The sequence below is a fragment of the Diceros bicornis genome, chromosome X, assembly GCF_020826845.1.
Source record: "Diceros bicornis minor isolate mBicDic1 chromosome X, mDicBic1.mat.cur, whole genome shotgun sequence".
In the NCBI taxonomy this organism is placed as follows: domain Eukaryota; kingdom Metazoa; phylum Chordata; class Mammalia; order Perissodactyla; family Rhinocerotidae; genus Diceros; species Diceros bicornis.
The window spans coordinates 97,082,694-97,100,921 of NC_080781.1; the positions used below are offsets into that span (position 1 = coordinate 97,082,694).

Consider the following 18,228-nt stretch of genomic DNA (forward strand, 5'->3'; position numbering starts at 1 on the left):
TTGTCCTAAAATAAAATGATTGTTAAAAAGATAGGATAAAACATAAATGGATATAAAAAGTTGTAGAAGGTTTGTGGAAAAGGAATCTTGAGAAAGGAATTTTATGTGTGGTCAAGCTAAGATTGGAATGGATTCATTTAAGTTTACAAAAATTTTTTAATATCAAAAGTACACTGGTGCAAAATTAGAATTCGGTTTTCTCTCTCTTAAAAGGACAAAGTCTTCTTGGACTATTGGTCTGCTCTTGATAAGATATTGTGGTAGGTTTTTCTTTACCATTTAAGCAATCTGCCTGAAAGTGATGATTTTGTATTTTATCAAAGTAATTTCCTGTGCTTTATCAGACTTTTGATTGGTTTTCTCACAACTATGTAACCTTCTGTGTTTGCCTTTGAAAATCTTTTATTGTCACTGTGGTCAAATAGATAATTAAGTATTGTTTCATAATTATCTGTGTTCCTTTTTAGTCAAGTGTCCAAAATTTTTTGATATTTTTGACAAACTTCCTATAATTCAAATTCTAAATGAAGTCTTTTTGGCCTCGAACTAACTTTGGGATTTTCCAGAGGGGCTCTGGAACATATCAAAGATTTGTTTTCTCTCCTTATGAAAGGAGAGCTATTACACTAAATAGGCTTATTTGTTATGTTAAATTATGTGGGAAACATTGTCAAATAAGTGATGCTAAACCTTCTTAGATTATATCTGTGTGGATATCTGTTGTTAACATAAGTATTCCAGAAATTTTGTGAAATTCCTAGAAATCTGATATGTCCTAGTATGTTATCACTTGTAATTCTATTTATTATCTTGAAGTGTTGTGTGTCACAGTAATAACCAAATTTCCTTGTCAATTGCAATTCTGATCAGATCTTTAGCTGTGGCCATTTTAAGTCTTTTGCCATTTACAGTTATTATTTTACTCTCATGCTTTTAAAAAAGTGTTCCTGCAAAAGTGCTTCATCTTCAGAGAGATTCATGGGAAGGACTCTGACAAGTACTCTAGAATACAAGTTTCTGATGACTTTCAGATCATAACAATGAACTGGATAAGAATTTACAGAACTCTAATGGAGAAACTGATGGCTTCATAAATCTTGTAACAAAAGATCAAGATCAACAAGAATTAATTACATAGGACACAATGAACTGATGAGGATGATTATAATTTTTATGACTTTTTGTTTGAAATATTGCTGATTCTCTAATCTTGCTTTTCCAGATTTAAGGAAAAATTTTTTTTTCTCTTAAGCTATGACTTAGAGCAATTTGGTAAAGTATGATTTTGTGAACAAAGATGAAACAATTGCTTTTAGTGCCTGCCTGATTCCTCCAAAATTCAAAAACTCTCAGTTAGTATTCTTATTTTCAAGGCAATATAGTTGTTTGCAAGAGTTCAGTAAGAATCTGCTCTCCTTGTAACAAGACACAACTGAAAACATTGGTTATGTTACCAAGTCTTTGGCTGGAATGTCATATTTAAAAAAGATATGCATAGACTTGGATATGACAAGACAGCTTTTAGGAACTAAGGTTGACTTTATGGAGCCAATGAAGCCCCTTGGCTTCATTGATATTATCAATATCAGCTGATATTATCAGCTGGTATCTTTCTTACAAGGTTCTTGGAAGCCTAACCAGCTGAGTAAGCAAGGTCACTTCCTGGCAGATACTGAAACCTCAGGATATTTGGGGAACTGCAAGAAGAGAGGAATTCACCCAAATATGTAGGTATTACAGGTGAAGTCTGATGGCAAGTCCCTGGCTTGGCTTCTCAGCCTTAAGAGGCTTTCAAAAGTTCAATCTCAGACTCCTTAGGAAAAGTTCCAGCGGAGCAGATTTAAAAGAGCCTGTATGGTCAATCACTATTCTTGCTGCACTTATATAAATAATCAGGCCAAATTTATTGAGACTAGACTTATTTTGCAAGCAAGTGAGTCTCCATTTGGCTATCTTTGGTAGAAATGAGGGTGATTTTAGAAAGAAAAATTATATTTCAGTAGAAACTATGACACACGCTAGTGGATACTAGATTCTAGTGCTGTTCATTGTCTTTGAGGTTTTAGACTGGATCCTGAATTCTCCTAGTTTCCTCATATCTGGCTACAGTTCTCCAAACTAACATTTCCAATTTTCTTTCACCTGTTTGACTTGGAATTATTAAGCACAAAAGCTGTCCTTTTTCCTCAAAACCCTGCAAACTGAATATGAACAACTTGATATAAACTTCAGCGAAATCACCACAATAGCTCATGTTAAGCCAATCTTCTTCATGTTTGTTGCTATATGGGCCATTCTGAAAGCTTGCTGGTACACCCAATGACATCATCAGAGACATTCAAACTGAAAACCAGGAAAATCTGTCAGATTGTCACTGCCTGCCCTCACTCCATCTGAAGAGGCTTCAAGCCTGACATCCAGAAATCTTCTCTACTTGCTACTCTCAGAACTCATAAACTGGGATTATAGTCTACTCCAATCATTAACCATTGTTTTTCTTTTGTTTCCATAGAAATGCTTCATTAAGTACCTGATTGCTTGCGTGATATAGTCCTAACTTTGGGAACCCACTTGTATCACCACCTCCTAAAATGGTTTTAACCGAACTAACCTATTCTCGGGACTAAGAAACTGGTTCAGTGAAATAATGGAGCAATCTACCAGCTCAACTTTTAATATGTGAAACTTCCAAGGAAGTTTCAGAGGAGGGAACTGATGGAGTTCACAGCAGGCTGCCCCAGAATATGCCACTTGGGCATATTGATTATTTTGAATTAAAGTTACTTGAGAAACAGCCAGTGCAAGAAGAACACTCTGACTCTCCTTTCTTCCCCTGAAACCAGGAAACAAAGGTCCCGTGGGAAGGTATCCTCCCTGTGCCGGGAGGATGGAGGGCATCCTTATCACCAGAGATAGGGAACTCGGGGCAGAGGAAGCTATATAAGCAAACTTTGTTACTTCTTCGTTAATTTGCTACTGCAAGCCCAAATCCCCTTGTTTTGTCAAATCTTTACCAATAATTGTTTCTTTGCCTAAAAGGGTATATAAACAGCCTGCTTTGGTCACTTCTTTGAGGATTATATTGTTACGATCTCCCTATGTACGTATTAAATTGGTTTTCTTCCTGTTATTCTGTCTTGTGTTAATTTTATGATTAGTCCAGGCACAAGAACTCAAGAGGGGTAAGGGGAATATTTCCCCCTTCCCATCAGGAGCTTGAGCTGCTTGGATTGGACATTCCTATCATCTTCATGATGCTGATATGCAAGTTATGATGTTTTGCATTTTCAGGAACAAAAGATTACAGGCTTGGAAAGAACAGAATCAAATAAGTCTAAAGGAGTTAGAGTAGCAATTTCAAATTCTAGGGAGCCTGGAATAGGTATTGTTTCTTGAATTTTTAGTTCACTTATTTCTCTATTGTGTTTGGGTTCTTACCTATGTTTTTGATAGATTTTTTAATATTGGTAATGTTGAAAAAAGTTTGAATGAGGTATGTTTGCTCCACTGATTCTATTTTCTCACAGTTATTCTTTATAATTTGTTGCTGAAGCTGTAAATCTCTTTCCCTTACTTTGTCTTTTTAGTAATTGACACCATTAGATGATGATTGCTCATTGTCCTGTTTCCTCAATCATCCTCTGAAGTGAGAAAATACATGTACTAATTTCCCTTCCCAGTTTTCAAAATCAAATCACATTTCATCTCTCTCCTTTCTAGATTTCACATCTATCATTCACCCCAGCATCCATTCTTCACAGTCTATATGATACAGTTTTAACATTATTTTACTAATGCTCTTATTTGATTCCTGAATTCACAATTTCAAATAACACAAAGCACAATAAAAATATCCTAGGGAATTAGGTTTCTTAAAATGACTTCTCACTTAATATGATATGTAAGAGACCAGTGTGCAACAACAAGTTTGTAACAACATTTGTATGTCATACAGGCAATCATTGGGATATTGAAGCAGCAACAATTAGCATGATAGAAATTAAGTGATTAAGTACTGTTTTTTCAAATGGGTCCATAGTTCTGTCTTTGAGAATGAAATGGCTCTGCACTGAGCTTTTCTCATATAATATTATGTTTTAGATATGTCAGAATATCTTGAGGCACCACCCAGAGAGATTTACCTGTAGTTGTTTTGTGGTAGTATTTACTGGTCTCCTTGGAAAACAAATTATTTTTTAAAATCTTTTCATAAGAGTTTTCTAATATTCCAGAATAATAATAAATATTTCTGACAAGGGAACTGCTTTATCCTAAATGCTTACTTTAATGATCTCAAGGGGAGCTCTGGAGGTATAACGGCCCATCAGAGTTCTTCTGCATTGGAACAAAAATCACAGACCTTAATGTCCCCTCTTTGAAAAGGCATTGCCTCCTTTTGTGCATGAACTACTCAAAGAAGATCTCTCTACTATCCTGCTTTGCTCCCATTGGTTCTTTTTAGCTTATGAGGCTCTGCCAATGTTAAGTATGATAAAATTAACACAAGGCAGATTAACAGGAGAAAAACCAATTTATTATGTATGTACAGGAGATCATAAAAATATGATGCTCAAAGAAGTGACCAAAGCAGGTTGTTTATACACCCTTTAGACAAAGAAACAATTATCGGTGAAGATTTGACAAAACAAGTCAGTTTGGGCCTGGGATAACAAGTTAATGTAGAAGTAACAACGTTTCTTTTATAGCTTCCTCTACCCTGAATTCCCTGTCTCTGGTGATAAGAATGCCCTCCATCCTCCCGGCATACATTCCCATGGAGCCTTGTTTCCTGCTTTCAGGGGGAACAAAGGAAGGTCAGAGTGTTCTTCTTGTATTGGCTGTTTCTCAAGTAATTTTAATTCAAAATAACCAATATGCCAAAATGCCATATTTTGTGGTGGCCTGCCCTGAAACCCATCAGTGCACTCAGCTCTTAATTAGCCAATGAGGGACCTGTAGCTGCTAGGTCACAGTCATTGGCCCAATGTGTGATCAGGTGTCTTGGACTGAACCAATAAAACTCTTCCAGGTTATTCAGCCTCGGAGATTGAGGGGACAGTAAGTATAATTCTTTACCTGCTGTCAATGTTAAATAGTCTTTTGTTTTGTCTCTCCTATAGAGTCCTGTCTCTCCTCTGAGGGGCTCAAGAATAGTTTGGTTTCTGTAGATTATACAAATTTTTGTCTCATTGTTTGGCTGAAAGTGAAATCCTTAACAGTTTTCTACATCCTAATCAACAGGGGAAATGATGACTTATTTTAAAAGTACAAATGGAATACATAAAATTGTTTATAGCAATGATAATACTTTCTAAGGATTGAACCACAGAGTATCTTCTCCCATCACAGAGAAAGGAAGGAGAAATAAAATATCAAAATAAAAATACTCAACGTTCTAATAGTCATGGAAAATGACCAAGGAGCGGTCACCCTATTTCCCTAAGTGGTCACCAATGTTCTCTTAATGTAACAGGAGAAAAAATGCCCACCTTTAGCACAAAATTCATATTTCCTATGGGTTGAATTGTGTCCCCCTAAAAGTCATATATTGATGGACTAAATACCGGTACCTCATATGTGATCATTTTTGGAGATAGGGTCTTTAGTGGGGTAATCAAGTTAAAATACATTTATTATGATGGGCCTTATTCTAAAGTGAGTTGTGTCCATATAAAAAGGTGGAATTTGGGCACAGAGACATGAATATAAGGAGGAAAATGCAGAAGAGATATAGGGAGATTTCCCCCATCTACAAGCCAAGGAGAGAGGCCTGGAGCAAATGCTTCCCTCCCAACACTCTGGAGAAACCAACCCAGCTGACCCCTTGATTTGGACACGGAGCCTCCAGAAATATGAGAAAATAAATGTATGTTGTTTAAAGAACCCAATCTGTGGCATTTTACAGCAGTCCTAGAAAACTAATATTTTAAATAACCATGAGCAACAGCATAAAACAAATCAAAGAAATAAACAGCAGGCAGAAAATCACATCCTTTACTCTCTCTGTCATTAAGGCTGAACATTCCAGGAAGGCACATATTGGTTCAGCCAAGAAAACCTGCTTGCACACCAGTCAAATGTCTGTGGTGCAGCTGTGCGGGTCCCTCATTGGCTGACTCAGAGCTTAGTGGGACTTGAGCCTCTCTGATTGGACTCTCCTATAATCCCCTTGATGCCAAGGTGCAAGTCATGAAGACTTGCGTTTTCAAAGACAAAAGATTTAACTCTGGAAAAGAATAGAATCAGATTATCTGAACCAGCTATAGTAGTACTTCAGATTATAAGAAGTTGGGATCGGTTTTGTTTCTTGAACATTTTGATTTAGTTATTTCTGTACTGTGTTTGGGTCCTCCATTTAAATGAATTTCATAACAAGGGTAATGGTGAGAAAACCATTCACCATTATGAATGGGATATATTTGTCCTATGAATACTGTTTTCCCTTGGTTTAGGGCTACCATTTGTTATTTAAGCAGTGAAGCCGTTTCCCTCAATTTGTCTTTACAGTAAACCATTAGATCGTGATTGCTCACTAGGCTTCCATTTTTCCTTAATCATCCAATGAAATGAATAATTACTATTTATTGCTTCCCCTTCCAATCTTCAACATCAAACTCCGTTTTTCCCTTCTCCATCCTAGATTTGCTGTGTGTCAGTCATCCCTGAGGTCCCAGTTATCACTCTTCAACCCAGTTATGGTGCATTTTAAATGTCATTTTACTAATGCTCCTATCTAATTCCTCAATTTACAAGTGTAAACAAAGCACATTAAAAAATATCTTAATATATTCATTTTATAAAAACGACTTTTCACACAATATATTTTTGAGACCAGGGTGCAAGAATAACTTTGGAAAAACATTTGTACGTCATATGTGCAACACTGGAATTTTGAAGCAGCGACAATTAGCATGATTAAAATTAAGTGATTTAGTGAAGTGCATTTTTTTCCAATTGGTCCTAAGTGTTTCTCTGAAAGGGGTCATGGCTCTACAAAGAGCCTTTGGCTCCCAAAATTTTGTTTGGGTGTACACATCAATTTCTAGGAACCACAATGTGGCATCCACTTGAACTTCATTTCACAGTAGTTTTTCAAGGTCTCTTGTGCAGCAAGCTCTTTCTTCAATGTGCTTTACAAGATTTTTCTAATATTCCAGAATAATGATAAGTAATAATCCTGATAAGGAGGCTTATTTGTCAGAAATGCCATCCCAACTGCCGTCACAGAGAAGCTCTGAAAGTAAAATTGCTCCCTTTCATACTTGCAACTCTCAGTGAAGCTCTCTCTAGCATCCTAACCTGCCCTCATTTTTCTTTAGAGCAAGTGGTGCTCTGTCAAATGTGGAATACTCTGGTGTAGGTCTCTCCTGGGAGAAGCTTATCTCTCTTCTGATGGACTCAAGAAAAGTTTTTATTTTTGTAGTTTATCTAGCTTTTGTCTCATTGTTTGGCTGAGAGTAACATCCTTTCAAACTTTTTACATCCAAATAGAATCGTTTATTTAAAACTTATTATAAAACTTCAAATGAAACATTTAACAACCATGATAAAATACTGAGCTTTAAAGCAAAATGTAATACAATTCAAAGGATTTAATTCCCAGAGTATGTTCTCTCTCTACAGAGTAGGAAACTAGAAATTAATTTAAAAAGGAAAACATTTAGAAAATCATAAACTTCTTCAAAATTCAGCAATATAGTTTAGGAAAAATTGTACAATAAAAAGCCATTGGGACAAGAAGAAAAACACAATAAAAATTATAATATATTAACGTTCACATGAATATTAACATTCAAATGCCTGAAGAAAAAGAAAAATATTTGTTCTTTTAATTGCTGACCATCCTCCTCTTAATTTGATGCAAGGGTCAGAAACATGTCTCACTACCCGCTCTGGATTCATATCTTTAAATCACTGTGATTAAATACAAGAAAAACAAACAATAGGCAGAGAATCACATCCCTTCTCCCTCAATCTCCAGGCAAAATACCACAGGAATGCTATTATTGGTTCAGTTCTAGTCAAGCCATCAAACTTTGGGTGAATGGGGTTTGCTCATGGGCTGCCAGTCCTTCATTGGCTGCACAAGTGGAGATTGAGGCTTGAGCTGCTCTCATTGGACAATCCCACCACCCAGTGATGCAGAATTGTATGGAATGCAGCTTTGTGTTTTAAAAATCAAAAGACTATTGGGTGAAAAAGAACAGAAGCAGATAATGTGAATGAATTGAAATAATAATTTCAGAGTTTAGTTCACTGGAAGAGTGAATTGTTTCTTCAAAATTTAATTTAGCTATTTTATACTATGTTTGAGTCCTCATTTATGTATGGAGATAAATTGATCTTATGAAATATGTTGAAAAAGTTTAAGTGGGGTGTGTTGTTGGGTATACCTGCTTCTTCACTTTATCTAATGGCATATCACAGATAAAGTACTTCTAAAAAATCCACAATGATTATTGGAGGAAGGAGAATGAAAATGGTAAATAAAATTATTAGGAACCTTTTGTTGACTGTCTACATCCCTATAAAGGGTGATGTAGAAAAATAATTAATAGAAATGACCATTTAGGAAAGAGATTTAGTGAAACATGATTAAGGAAAATCTATGATTTTCCTTGGAACCAATTGCTCTAAAATATGTATATTAAAGTAGAGTTGATAATGATTTCTTTGCGGTAAAAAATACTTTACATATCGGCCAAATGCCACGTGATCCAAAAACTAGAGTAGATCCCACTTTTTAGAGCTACAGCTCTTTTCCCGCCAAGTGAGGTGGCTCTGAAAAGAGCCTTTGGGTGGCGATGCTCAGGTGGTTCTGAGGCAGCTCATCTGTGGCTGAGGTATTTGACGAGGGCCTTGGTGCCCTCGGACACGGCGTGCTTGCCAGTCTCCCATGGCAGCAGCAGGCGCACAGCGGTCTGGATCTCTCTGCAGGAGATGGTGGAGCGCTTGGTGAAGAGAGCCAGGAGTGCAGCCTCATCAGCGATGCACTCAAAGATGTCCTTTACGAACGAATCCATGATGCTCAGGGCCTCCTGAGAACGGCTCAGGCCCTCGTGAACCTGCTTCAGAACCCTGGGGAAATTGGTGGTGAAACCGTCGAGGCAGCGGCGGCAGCAGCGCCTTGGCTTCTTCTTCCTGTCAACCCAGTGATTATTTAAGAATGTCAGCTCTTAGAAGAGGGTGGTAAGATAATACTTGAGCTTGCAAATAGGTACGGACAGCATAATCTCTTTGTAGGAAAAGATATGAATATTGATAGACCACAGTTTGAACGGTTATACACTCAAATGCTAACAGTTCTATTGGTGGGATTATAAGTGATTGGTTCTTATAAATTTTCAAGTTATGAAAGTATTGTTTCAGGAGAGAAAAAGTATCAATAAAATGGGAAATATTTTTAAATTAAAAGCATAACCCTTTAAAGAATCTTTGATAATACATGCAAAGATATTTCTACATGTATGAATGGAAAACAGTTTAGAAGTCAAACCAAACAAATTATAGAACCAAAAAAAATTATAGAAATTGAACCAAACGTGGACTTAAGGGTAAAGAAGAATCGAAGAAATGGAGGTCATCAATAAGCTATCATACCAAATTTCTAGGCTTCCAAGGGTGTATCTGATCAGACCTTCAAGGAATAGGTAATTCTACGCTAATAAAATAGTTCCAGATAACGAAGGAAAAAAATTCCTTTTTGTTTCTAGAAAATATAATACAATGATAAAACCTATTGAAGAAAGCATGCTAAACAAATTTCTGAGAAATCTCATTTATAAATAAGGATACAAAAATCCTACTTCAAATATTATTAAATAAATCTAGTGTCACATTTCAGAAAATACTAAATAAGGGAAACAGCTTTACTGCTGTAAATAACAAATTACAAGCATCAAATCAGGGTAAATATTATCCATAAAACAAAATACCCCATACAAACTTTTTTCAACATGAACTTTATTGTGGAATTCATTTATATAAATAATCAAGGACCCAAACACAGTCCAGAAATAGCTAAATCCAAAAGTTCATGAAACAGTACCTTTTTCAAGCTTCCTAGAAACTGAAGTACCTAGTCTAACTTGTTCAGGTTTATCCGATTCTATTCTTTTCCAGTCTGTACTCTTTTGTTATTTAACATGCAAATCTTCATGACCTGCAAATATGCATCACTGGATGATGGGAGTGGTCAATCAGAGCAGTCCAAGTCCCATCCTCCACTGGCTCAGCCAATGAAGGATCTGCAGAACCTGACCCACAGTCATTGGTTCAAAGTGGGAGCAGGTAACCCAGGAGTGAACCAGTAAGTGCCGTCTTTGGTGTTCATCCTTGGAGACTGAGGAGGAAATTGACGTGATATTTTTTTTGTCCGTTGTTTGTTCAGGGCGCTAAACCTCAATCCCTGTTAATAGTACGTTTATTGGAGAAGAAAAAAATCTCTCTGGTTAGACAGAGAAGTGATTCTAGTTACTAGAAGAGTAGCCCCACATTATGTATTTAAGAAATGCTGAGTAAAACTACTCTAGGTGAGCAATTGTTTTTCCCATCTCATATCTGTATGAGTACTCACTTAATAGATATATGTCTTGCACCTGCCACCATGTACTTCTCATCTGCTCCCACTCAATTTAACACTTACACTGCTCTGGATGGAATCAATACATTAATGAAAAGAATGACTACCAAATATAACTGAACAATGGGAGTTACTATCCAACCCCAGCTCACCTTGCAACGTCCATTCTTTCCTTTAGACCCTTTGAAATGAGCCTAATCTTGTGCAAATACAGCCTAAATAGTGTGCAAATGCGGAGGATGCTGAATCTATCATGGATGTACAGTATCTTTCTCAAATTCGTAAATGGCAATGTTGAAAGGAAAGCAAATATGTTTGAGCACATCAGCAACCAGCATGGTTCCCCATGTGTGTAACTTGGATCCAAAGGATCTGGGAAGTGTCATCAGGAGAAGACTTGGAGGTATAGAGGCAGGCACACAACAGGTGACCTCAAATACTGGAGGAAGGGTTAACTATGCTGTGTGGGTCTCCAGCACACAGTCCTAGGACTATTAAATAGAAGCTACAAGGAGGCAGGTTTGGGCACAGTGTAAGCAGCCTGTCACAGCAGGGTGCTGAGTGACTCTACTGGATAATTGTTTCAGGCAAGAGGTAAGGTATTGGTGACCAATATGATTACTTTCAATTCTCAAATCCTCTGGCTACACTAAGCCCTGTGATTGTGTCACTTCATTGACATTTGATCAGAGTTGACCCACCTACCGTTTTGCTTATCGAAGTTTGTTATTGCAGAGAAAACAGCTTCCACTTCCTGTAAACCCAGTGATTATTTAAGAATGTCAGCTCTTAGAAGAGGGTGGTAAGATAATACTTGAGCTTGCAAATAGGTACGGACAGCATAATCTCCTTGTAGGAAAAGATATGAATATTGATAGACCACAGTTTGAATGGTCATACGCTCAAATGCTAACAGTTCTATTGGTGGGATTATAAGTGATTGGTTCTTATAAATTTTCAAGTTATGAAAGTATTGTTTAAGGGCAGGGATCAAGACTTGCATATTTATATGTATTCCTTCTTGTATTAGTCAGATCGAGTTGCCATAACAAAATACCATAGACTGGGTGGTTTAAACAACAGAAATTTATTTTTTCACAGTTCTGGAGGATAGAAGTCTCAGATCAAGGTCCCACAGGGTCACTTTCTGGTGAGAACTCCCTTCCTGGCTTGCAGATGGCCACTCTCTTGTTGTGTGCTCACATGGCAGGGAGAGAGAGAGAGATCTCTGGTGTCTCTTCCTCTTCTTTTAAGGCCACAGTCCTATTAGATTAAGGCCACACCCTTATGGCCTCAATTAACCACCTTAATTACCTCCTATCTCCAGATCTAGTCACGTTTGGGGTTAGGACTTCAACATATGAATGTTTCGGAGGAGGGGGAACAATTCAGTCCATAGCACTTACACTCCCCCCAAACACCAAAAATACTTGGTTCATAAAACAGTGAATTAAGAACAAGACCAGAGGTTCAGCACTGTGGGTCATTAGCACGTTATTAGATATCCAAGTTTATGTTCAATAGATGTGATGTGCTCAGCACAGTGCATGTTAGCAAGTGCTTCCTGCCCCCTCCCCTATCCAATCCCAGCCTTGGCTGTCCCCTCCCATTAAGTTGAAAGCACTTCCCAGAAAACAAGAGAGCCCAAATAAAATTCCAGCCCTTATTCATCTTAGATCACTTCAGACCCTGTGCTTTCATTTCCTCATCTCTGAAATAAGGGGGTTCTCTAATTCTATGATTCCATCTCTATGGAAAAAGCACCTAGCATCCCCAAGTCAGGACCCACTGGACCTGGACAGAGGAGAGCCTTTCCCATGCAACTAACCTGCTAAAGCGGCTTTCCTGCAACCATTTTGTTTGGCTGAAAAGAGTGCCCTTGTGTACTTCCATTCCTTAGAAGACCACCAAGAATGGACCACAGGAGTCTCAACATAATGATTATATTTATTATTTTATTGCTACATTAGAAATGAAAATAAACTGTGAGAAGCTGCAAATGCATGCAACTTCATGAAGATTATGGAGCAATGGAGGCACCCATTGCAGAAGATTAAAAGTGGTTTATCCTGTAGAAACTGCATGGACTACACACACAAAGGTCATCAATGGTGAAATTACTGACAGCATCTGCCAGCCGGAATTTATGCACCAATGAAGAGTTTACAAATGAGCATAAGGAAACATTGGCTACCCCTGACTCTTAGCCAGGGAGTATGGGTGAGAAGACATCAGAAGATGCCTAAAATCTCTACAACACAAAGGTTTACAAAAAAAACAAGCCGAAATCCAAGACACTCAGGCAGTGGTGAAATCTGATCTTGAGAGGAGATCCCCATCTTACGATGTTTGAACACACTCTTTCTCCTGCTGGATAGCTGGGAAAAAAAAAAACACAAAAAATCATGAAGAGGGTATTTTCCTAAGTTCAGTTTCTTCCAAAGGAGCTCTTTGCCAAGTCATTGAAAGCTGCCATACCTGCTTTAAATTTCGAATGCCAAGGCACTAACCATAAATCCTCAGTCAGGGCTGTGTGTGTGTGTGTGCACGCACACATGTTAACCAGCTGAATGTTCACTAGAATCTACATCAACTGTGTGTTTTTTTCCCCTTTGAGAGGTAGATTTATGCTGTTGTCATTTTTTCCACAGATTATTCTGAGGCTGAGGAGCAAGTGAAGCATTTTCTTCAGATTTATTTATTGCTATACAATCAGGAAGTTTCTCCAGTAGGCTGTAAATCAGGAGGGCAAAATTGATCCCTTGATCCCTGGAAGACTTGAGTATACCCAAGATCTATACTAGTTCTCCCACCTCATCTTGTCATCGGGTAGAGAAGGACAAAACCCCAGAGTTTGTATGGCTCTATAGGGATGAGATCACAGACACAAACTGCTAGATGCAGAAACACGGCAAATAACCAAAAATTGGACAAAACTAAGATGTTTCTAATACTAAGTCTAATATTCCAAGATTGGTTTTAATGTGGTTTTTAGTAATTTTCCAACAAAAAACTCTTTTTTTTATTCCCCCATTACTACTATGGCCTATTTTGTAAGAACCTATTTGTAAGAAGGCAACTATTTGATGTTTTTAAACGTTGCATTAAATACATTGGTACTCCACTTATTGCTTACTTTGTGGCAAAATTTACTAGAGGAGTTTATTTACTGAACCTATGAACTTTCATCATTGTTTGTCTCAACTAGAGAGCCCCCATGACTTACTTTCCTTTGAAGGAAGAGTATTTTTTTCTTCAGTATTAGTTTTCTTCAGTTTTGATCTGTCAAACTTCTCCACTTCAGACAAGTCTGGCTTATCACTCATCTTGACTAAAAGAAAGACTGAAAAAAAATTTAAAAATTTATCTGGTAGAACTATTATCAGACTAAGGAGTAACAGCCAAAATTCTCACATTTAATATCATTGTGTATTTTACCTGGTGATTTTCTAGAGGAAAAGAGCAACAGATCTTAGAAGAGTTGTGTTTTTATTAGAATAGTTTTTATTCCACATCATTTACTGATAGACAGTAAATGCCATTGAATCAGGATGCACTAGAAACCAAGATGCTCTAGAATTCTGCAGCCAATATGTCTGACTCTTTTAAAATCATAGCAAAGGTAAAATGGAAGTGATAGAAACACAGGAGTAATAGGGATAGAAGAAAAAATAAGGACTGGGTTCAACCAGCTAATGATTTTGTAAAAGGAGATAGCGTTATTTGAGCACCTTCACGTTGTACTCAACTACTTTTGGGGGACATTTTTCTTGGGGGGGGTTGGGAGCAGCAGACAAAAAAAGGTGGCATAAGTTGTATTACTTCCTTTCCATTTTATCTGCCCAAAGACACTAGATTAAGGAGCTACAATAAGAGAGGGAGGGATTTAATCTGGTCATAACTAATTACACCTCTCATAATAGCTCCTTATGGTTCTTACAGGTTTGTAAATGCTGTAAGATGGCACAGCTAACTAGGATCAGACCAAAGACTTCAGCAGAAAGGGATAAACCAAACAGAGTGGCTTTTTATTTCACCATGTTCTCTCTGCAAAGGGAGAGGCTAGAAGACGAGGTGCCCTATGACCATTTCGGGTTTGTCCAGAGGAGGAGACAAGAGCAGACTCCAGAAACCGGAAAGCAGGGCTCTCATGCGCGTGCCTGGCCCCGCCCTGGTGGGGTCAGACACCTCTAGTGCCCAGAGTAGGACGGACAGGCCCCCAAGCAGCCAAAAGTCCCCAGTGTGCCTCTCTTCCGTCGAGGTCACTCTAAAACCCTCCTTTGACAAGCGATCAGACGCCAATCTCCAGAGTTAGGGAAACCAGGACCAATACATAAATAATGACATGGCCGGGTGCATACGCCAGTTTGTCAAGGGTAGTTTTCTTACATTATCAAATCACCATCATCGTCGTCGGGGCGCCCAGCCTAACCTATCGGCCCCGGGAGGGGAGAGAGCGAAGGGCCAGCCCCAGAGGGCCCATTGCGGGTGCCGCCAAACTCCTCGTCCTCGCAGCCTCGGACAAGCAGCCCCCGCCGACGGGCCGCTCCGGGGGCCGCCCCCTTGGGCCTTCCAGGGACCAACCCGGGAGGCCCGGCGTCGCGCGCAGAAGGCGGCGCCGCGGAAGACAAAGGCGCCGACCCGCCAGGAGGCGCAGATACGAAACGCCAGTCCCAACCCGGCCCTTCCAGTTCCCGAAGGACCGACACCCCCCGGCCCGCGGCCGCCGCGTCCCCTGTCCCCACAGTCCTGGCTCCGGAGGGGCCGCCCGTCCTCACCTGAAGGCTTGAAGACCCGTGAAAGACAGACCGCTGGGCTGAGACGGCGCCGCACACTGAACGAGCCTGCCTTCCCGCGCCGAAGCTCCAGTTCTCTGCCGCGTAGCCGACTCCGCCCCAGACTCCGCCCCAGCCCTCTCCGATTGGCCGAGGGATCCCTGGCCCGCCTCCTCGCCCGTCGCTCCGCTTTAGCCCTGTCGGCCTGAGTCCAGACGGTCTCCCCTCTGCTCAGGACCTCCCCCGCTGCAGCAGGGTCTTGATGACGTCACACCAGACCGGCCTCCCAAGACCGCATCCAAGCCCTCTCTGATTCGCCGAGGGATCCAAATGCAGCTTGCCTCCCTTGCCTCTCCCGCTACTTTCGTCCTGAGGGTCCACTTCCCTTCTGAAGTATACTCGCTCCTCCATGATGATTGGGGCCTCTACCATAAGCAGACCCTTCTTGCCCAGTGAGCTTTCAACGTCTGGAATTCTGAGATCCAAGCTCAAGGAGCCCTAATCAGCCTCTCTGGCCTTTTTTAGCCGTAGGAGCCCAAGTACGCTGTGAAAACCAAACAGTGGTTTGGAAGCGGTGCTCAGTGTTGTCTGTTCTAACCCCCGGCCAGGTCATGGAGGAAGGGTGCTCATGGAGAGGGTGGGCGGTTCAGGGTCATTCACCCCCACAGCTGGACAGTTCTGTGACAGTGGTGCTCTCCTACGTAAAAGTCACATTTTCGATTTTCTCAGCCGCTGAACATGGTACTAGTCAGTTTAGGTAATCAGAGGAGCATGTACTGAGGCTATTCATCTTTATTTCCCCAATCCCTACCACTTCTTTTGGCCCACAGGAGACGCTAGACAAATACCTGTCTGTAGATTGAAGTAATAAATCCATGATAGAGCAGAATTTTTGGACAGCAGCACCACCCACTGTATATGTTGGGGGAGAAGAGGGTGGATCTGGTAGTTCCTCGAAAGGACTAAATGTTCAAGGTCTTTCTGGATACTCACCCAGAATCTTAGAGTGTTAAGGTAAAATGGAGATAGGACTATGTCTTTAGCTTGTACCCCATATGTTCCATATGGTTCCTGTATGGTGGTAGAGATCTGCATAGATCAGCAATCACTCTCTCCACAAGGATTTCTCAAGTTTTCCCCACCTCTCTCCGTGCCCTTTTCTGTGGTCTTGTAGCACGTTGTGTTAATTTGAGAGTTTTGTATGTTTGTTGGAGAAATTTTTAAAACAGAAAGCCACACTCATTCAACAAATAATTTTCATTGAGTCCCTACAATATCCCAGGCATTAAATGTAATAAACACCAGTGTTTCCACCACTCAGATTTGAATGTTGTTAACATTTGGGTGTATTTGCTTTGTCCTTTTTTTTTAAAGGAATAAAAACATTACAGAAAAACTGAGGTTTCCTTGCCCCTTGTCACACGTCCATTCATCTTCCCACTTCCTCAGGGGTAGTCCTATCCTGAATGTGATATGTAGTTTCTAGTCCACTTTTCTATCATTACAGATTTATGTGATCTCTGTTTCCAGGAGCAATATGGAGCATTGTATGGATGCTCCAGGTCTAAGACTGAACTCCTAACATCACTTAGGGTTGATAGGGAGCCCCAGACACCCACCCACGCCTCCCTAGCCCAAACTTCAAAATCTATTTTGAGTTTATCTGCCTTGAATCCATCAGAACTCATCTAATGATGACGTTTGTCCCCATTTGTCCCAGTGACCATGTAACCGCAGGCCCTCCAGGACCAGTTCAACTGACCCCATCTTATCAACAGAGCAATTAAGAGTGGTTTTTCAGGAACTGAGAACGCTTGTCGAGTTCAGGCTAGTTGAGACCATCAACCCATCAACTGGGCCTGCACAAATGTTCCATGAGTGACCTTTTTGACATCAAGGAGCTAAAAACTCCACCCTCAGATCATGGTAACTCTGCCCTTTGGTGAACATGTGTCCTATGAGGAGGTATGAAGCTTGATTACACTTATGCAGATCATCAGTTACCTCACTTCTCCTTACCTCCAATCATCTATCTCCACACTTCAGACTGTCCTGCTTTCAGCCTGTAAATTGTGCCCCAAGCCCTGGATCACGGAGACAGATCTGAGAGCATATGCCCTTGTTTCCCTGCAGATCAATCTAGCAATAAAGCTGGTTTCTTTTCCCAAAAGCTGATGCCATAACAATTGGCATCTTTTATGCTCATTGGGCAAGAGTACTCTAATTTTGTGTGATAACCACAAGAACCCCTAAATCTGTACCACACCCCTCAACTTCCTCATTCTAACCGCCATAAGGTTGTGACCACATCCCCTGTTTAGTTCACTTCTCATACCCCTTCCCTACTCCTAAAATAATGTACCCACAATAATTCCTCTATATCCTCAACCTCTTCTCTGAACAGGCCCTTCATTGTCTTCCCCTAACAGAAACTAGGCTCTTCCCTGAGGACTCTGTGTCCCCTGAAGCCCACTCAAGAGGAGCAGGTGATTTTTCTCTTGCACCACCATTGTACCACAGAGCCTGAAGGTCAGGTAAAATGTCTTCCTTGCTTCTCATTGCTGCCTTTAAACCATTCCTTTCCCACTTCCCTGAAAACTTCCAGCTTTTGACAGCTTGTTACCAACTAGCTTTCATTGTTATCGTTGTCTACCAAACTTCAGTTTTCTCCCCTTTATTTCTCAAAGATTTTAACTCCTGGAATGTTGTTGCTTTCAACGGTGGTAGTCCTGTCTTAATTCCTAGTGAGCTCAAGAATGATCATTCTGACACACTGATTCTTTCAGTTCGTTGAACATTTCTCCTCCATGACATTGTCCTTGACCCCATCTCAGCTACTCACTGGCATGGCCATACCCTAGGCCTTGTCAT

At 40.0% G+C, this 18,228-nt stretch overlaps 2 protein-coding genes across 2 annotated transcripts; both read right to left on the reverse strand.

The window, feature by feature from the left end:
- Positions 1 to 8,828: 8,828 nt before the first annotated feature.
- LOC131400331 (histone H2B type 2-E-like) lies at positions 8,829 to 10,748 on the reverse strand. Its single transcript, XM_058535096.1, has 2 exons — positions 10,735 to 10,748; positions 8,829 to 9,141 (listed from the first exon to the last, which is right to left on the reverse strand). Exons 1-2 carry the CDS (start codon positions 10,746 to 10,748, stop codon positions 8,829 to 8,831), a joined length of 327 nt encoding a protein of 108 aa, XP_058391079.1.
- A 1,769-nt stretch (positions 10,749 to 12,517) lies between these two features.
- Positions 12,518 to 15,445, reverse strand: TMSB15C (thymosin beta 15C). Its single transcript, XM_058536430.1, has 3 exons — positions 15,361 to 15,445; positions 13,809 to 13,913; positions 12,518 to 12,960 (listed from the first exon to the last, which is right to left on the reverse strand). The coding sequence occupies exons 2-3, from the start codon at positions 13,906 to 13,908 to the stop codon at positions 12,923 to 12,925; spliced, it is 138 nt and encodes a 45-aa protein (XP_058392413.1). The 5' UTR covers positions 13,909 to 13,913; positions 15,361 to 15,445; the 3' UTR covers positions 12,518 to 12,922.
- Between the last annotated feature and the right edge of the window lie 2,783 nt (positions 15,446 to 18,228).

What these genes read in the sequence shown, in the direction of transcription:
- TMSB15C (XM_058536430.1), bottom strand. Translation starts at nt 13,908, where the DNA reads ATGAGTGATAAGCCAGACTTGTCTGAAGTGGAGAAGTTTGACAGATCA. An exon ending in TACTCTTCCTTCAAAGGAAA is followed by an intron (nt 12,961 to 13,808) that starts GTAAGTCATGGG and finishes TTTTTTTCCCAG; the next exon opens with CTATCCAGCAGGAGAAAGAG.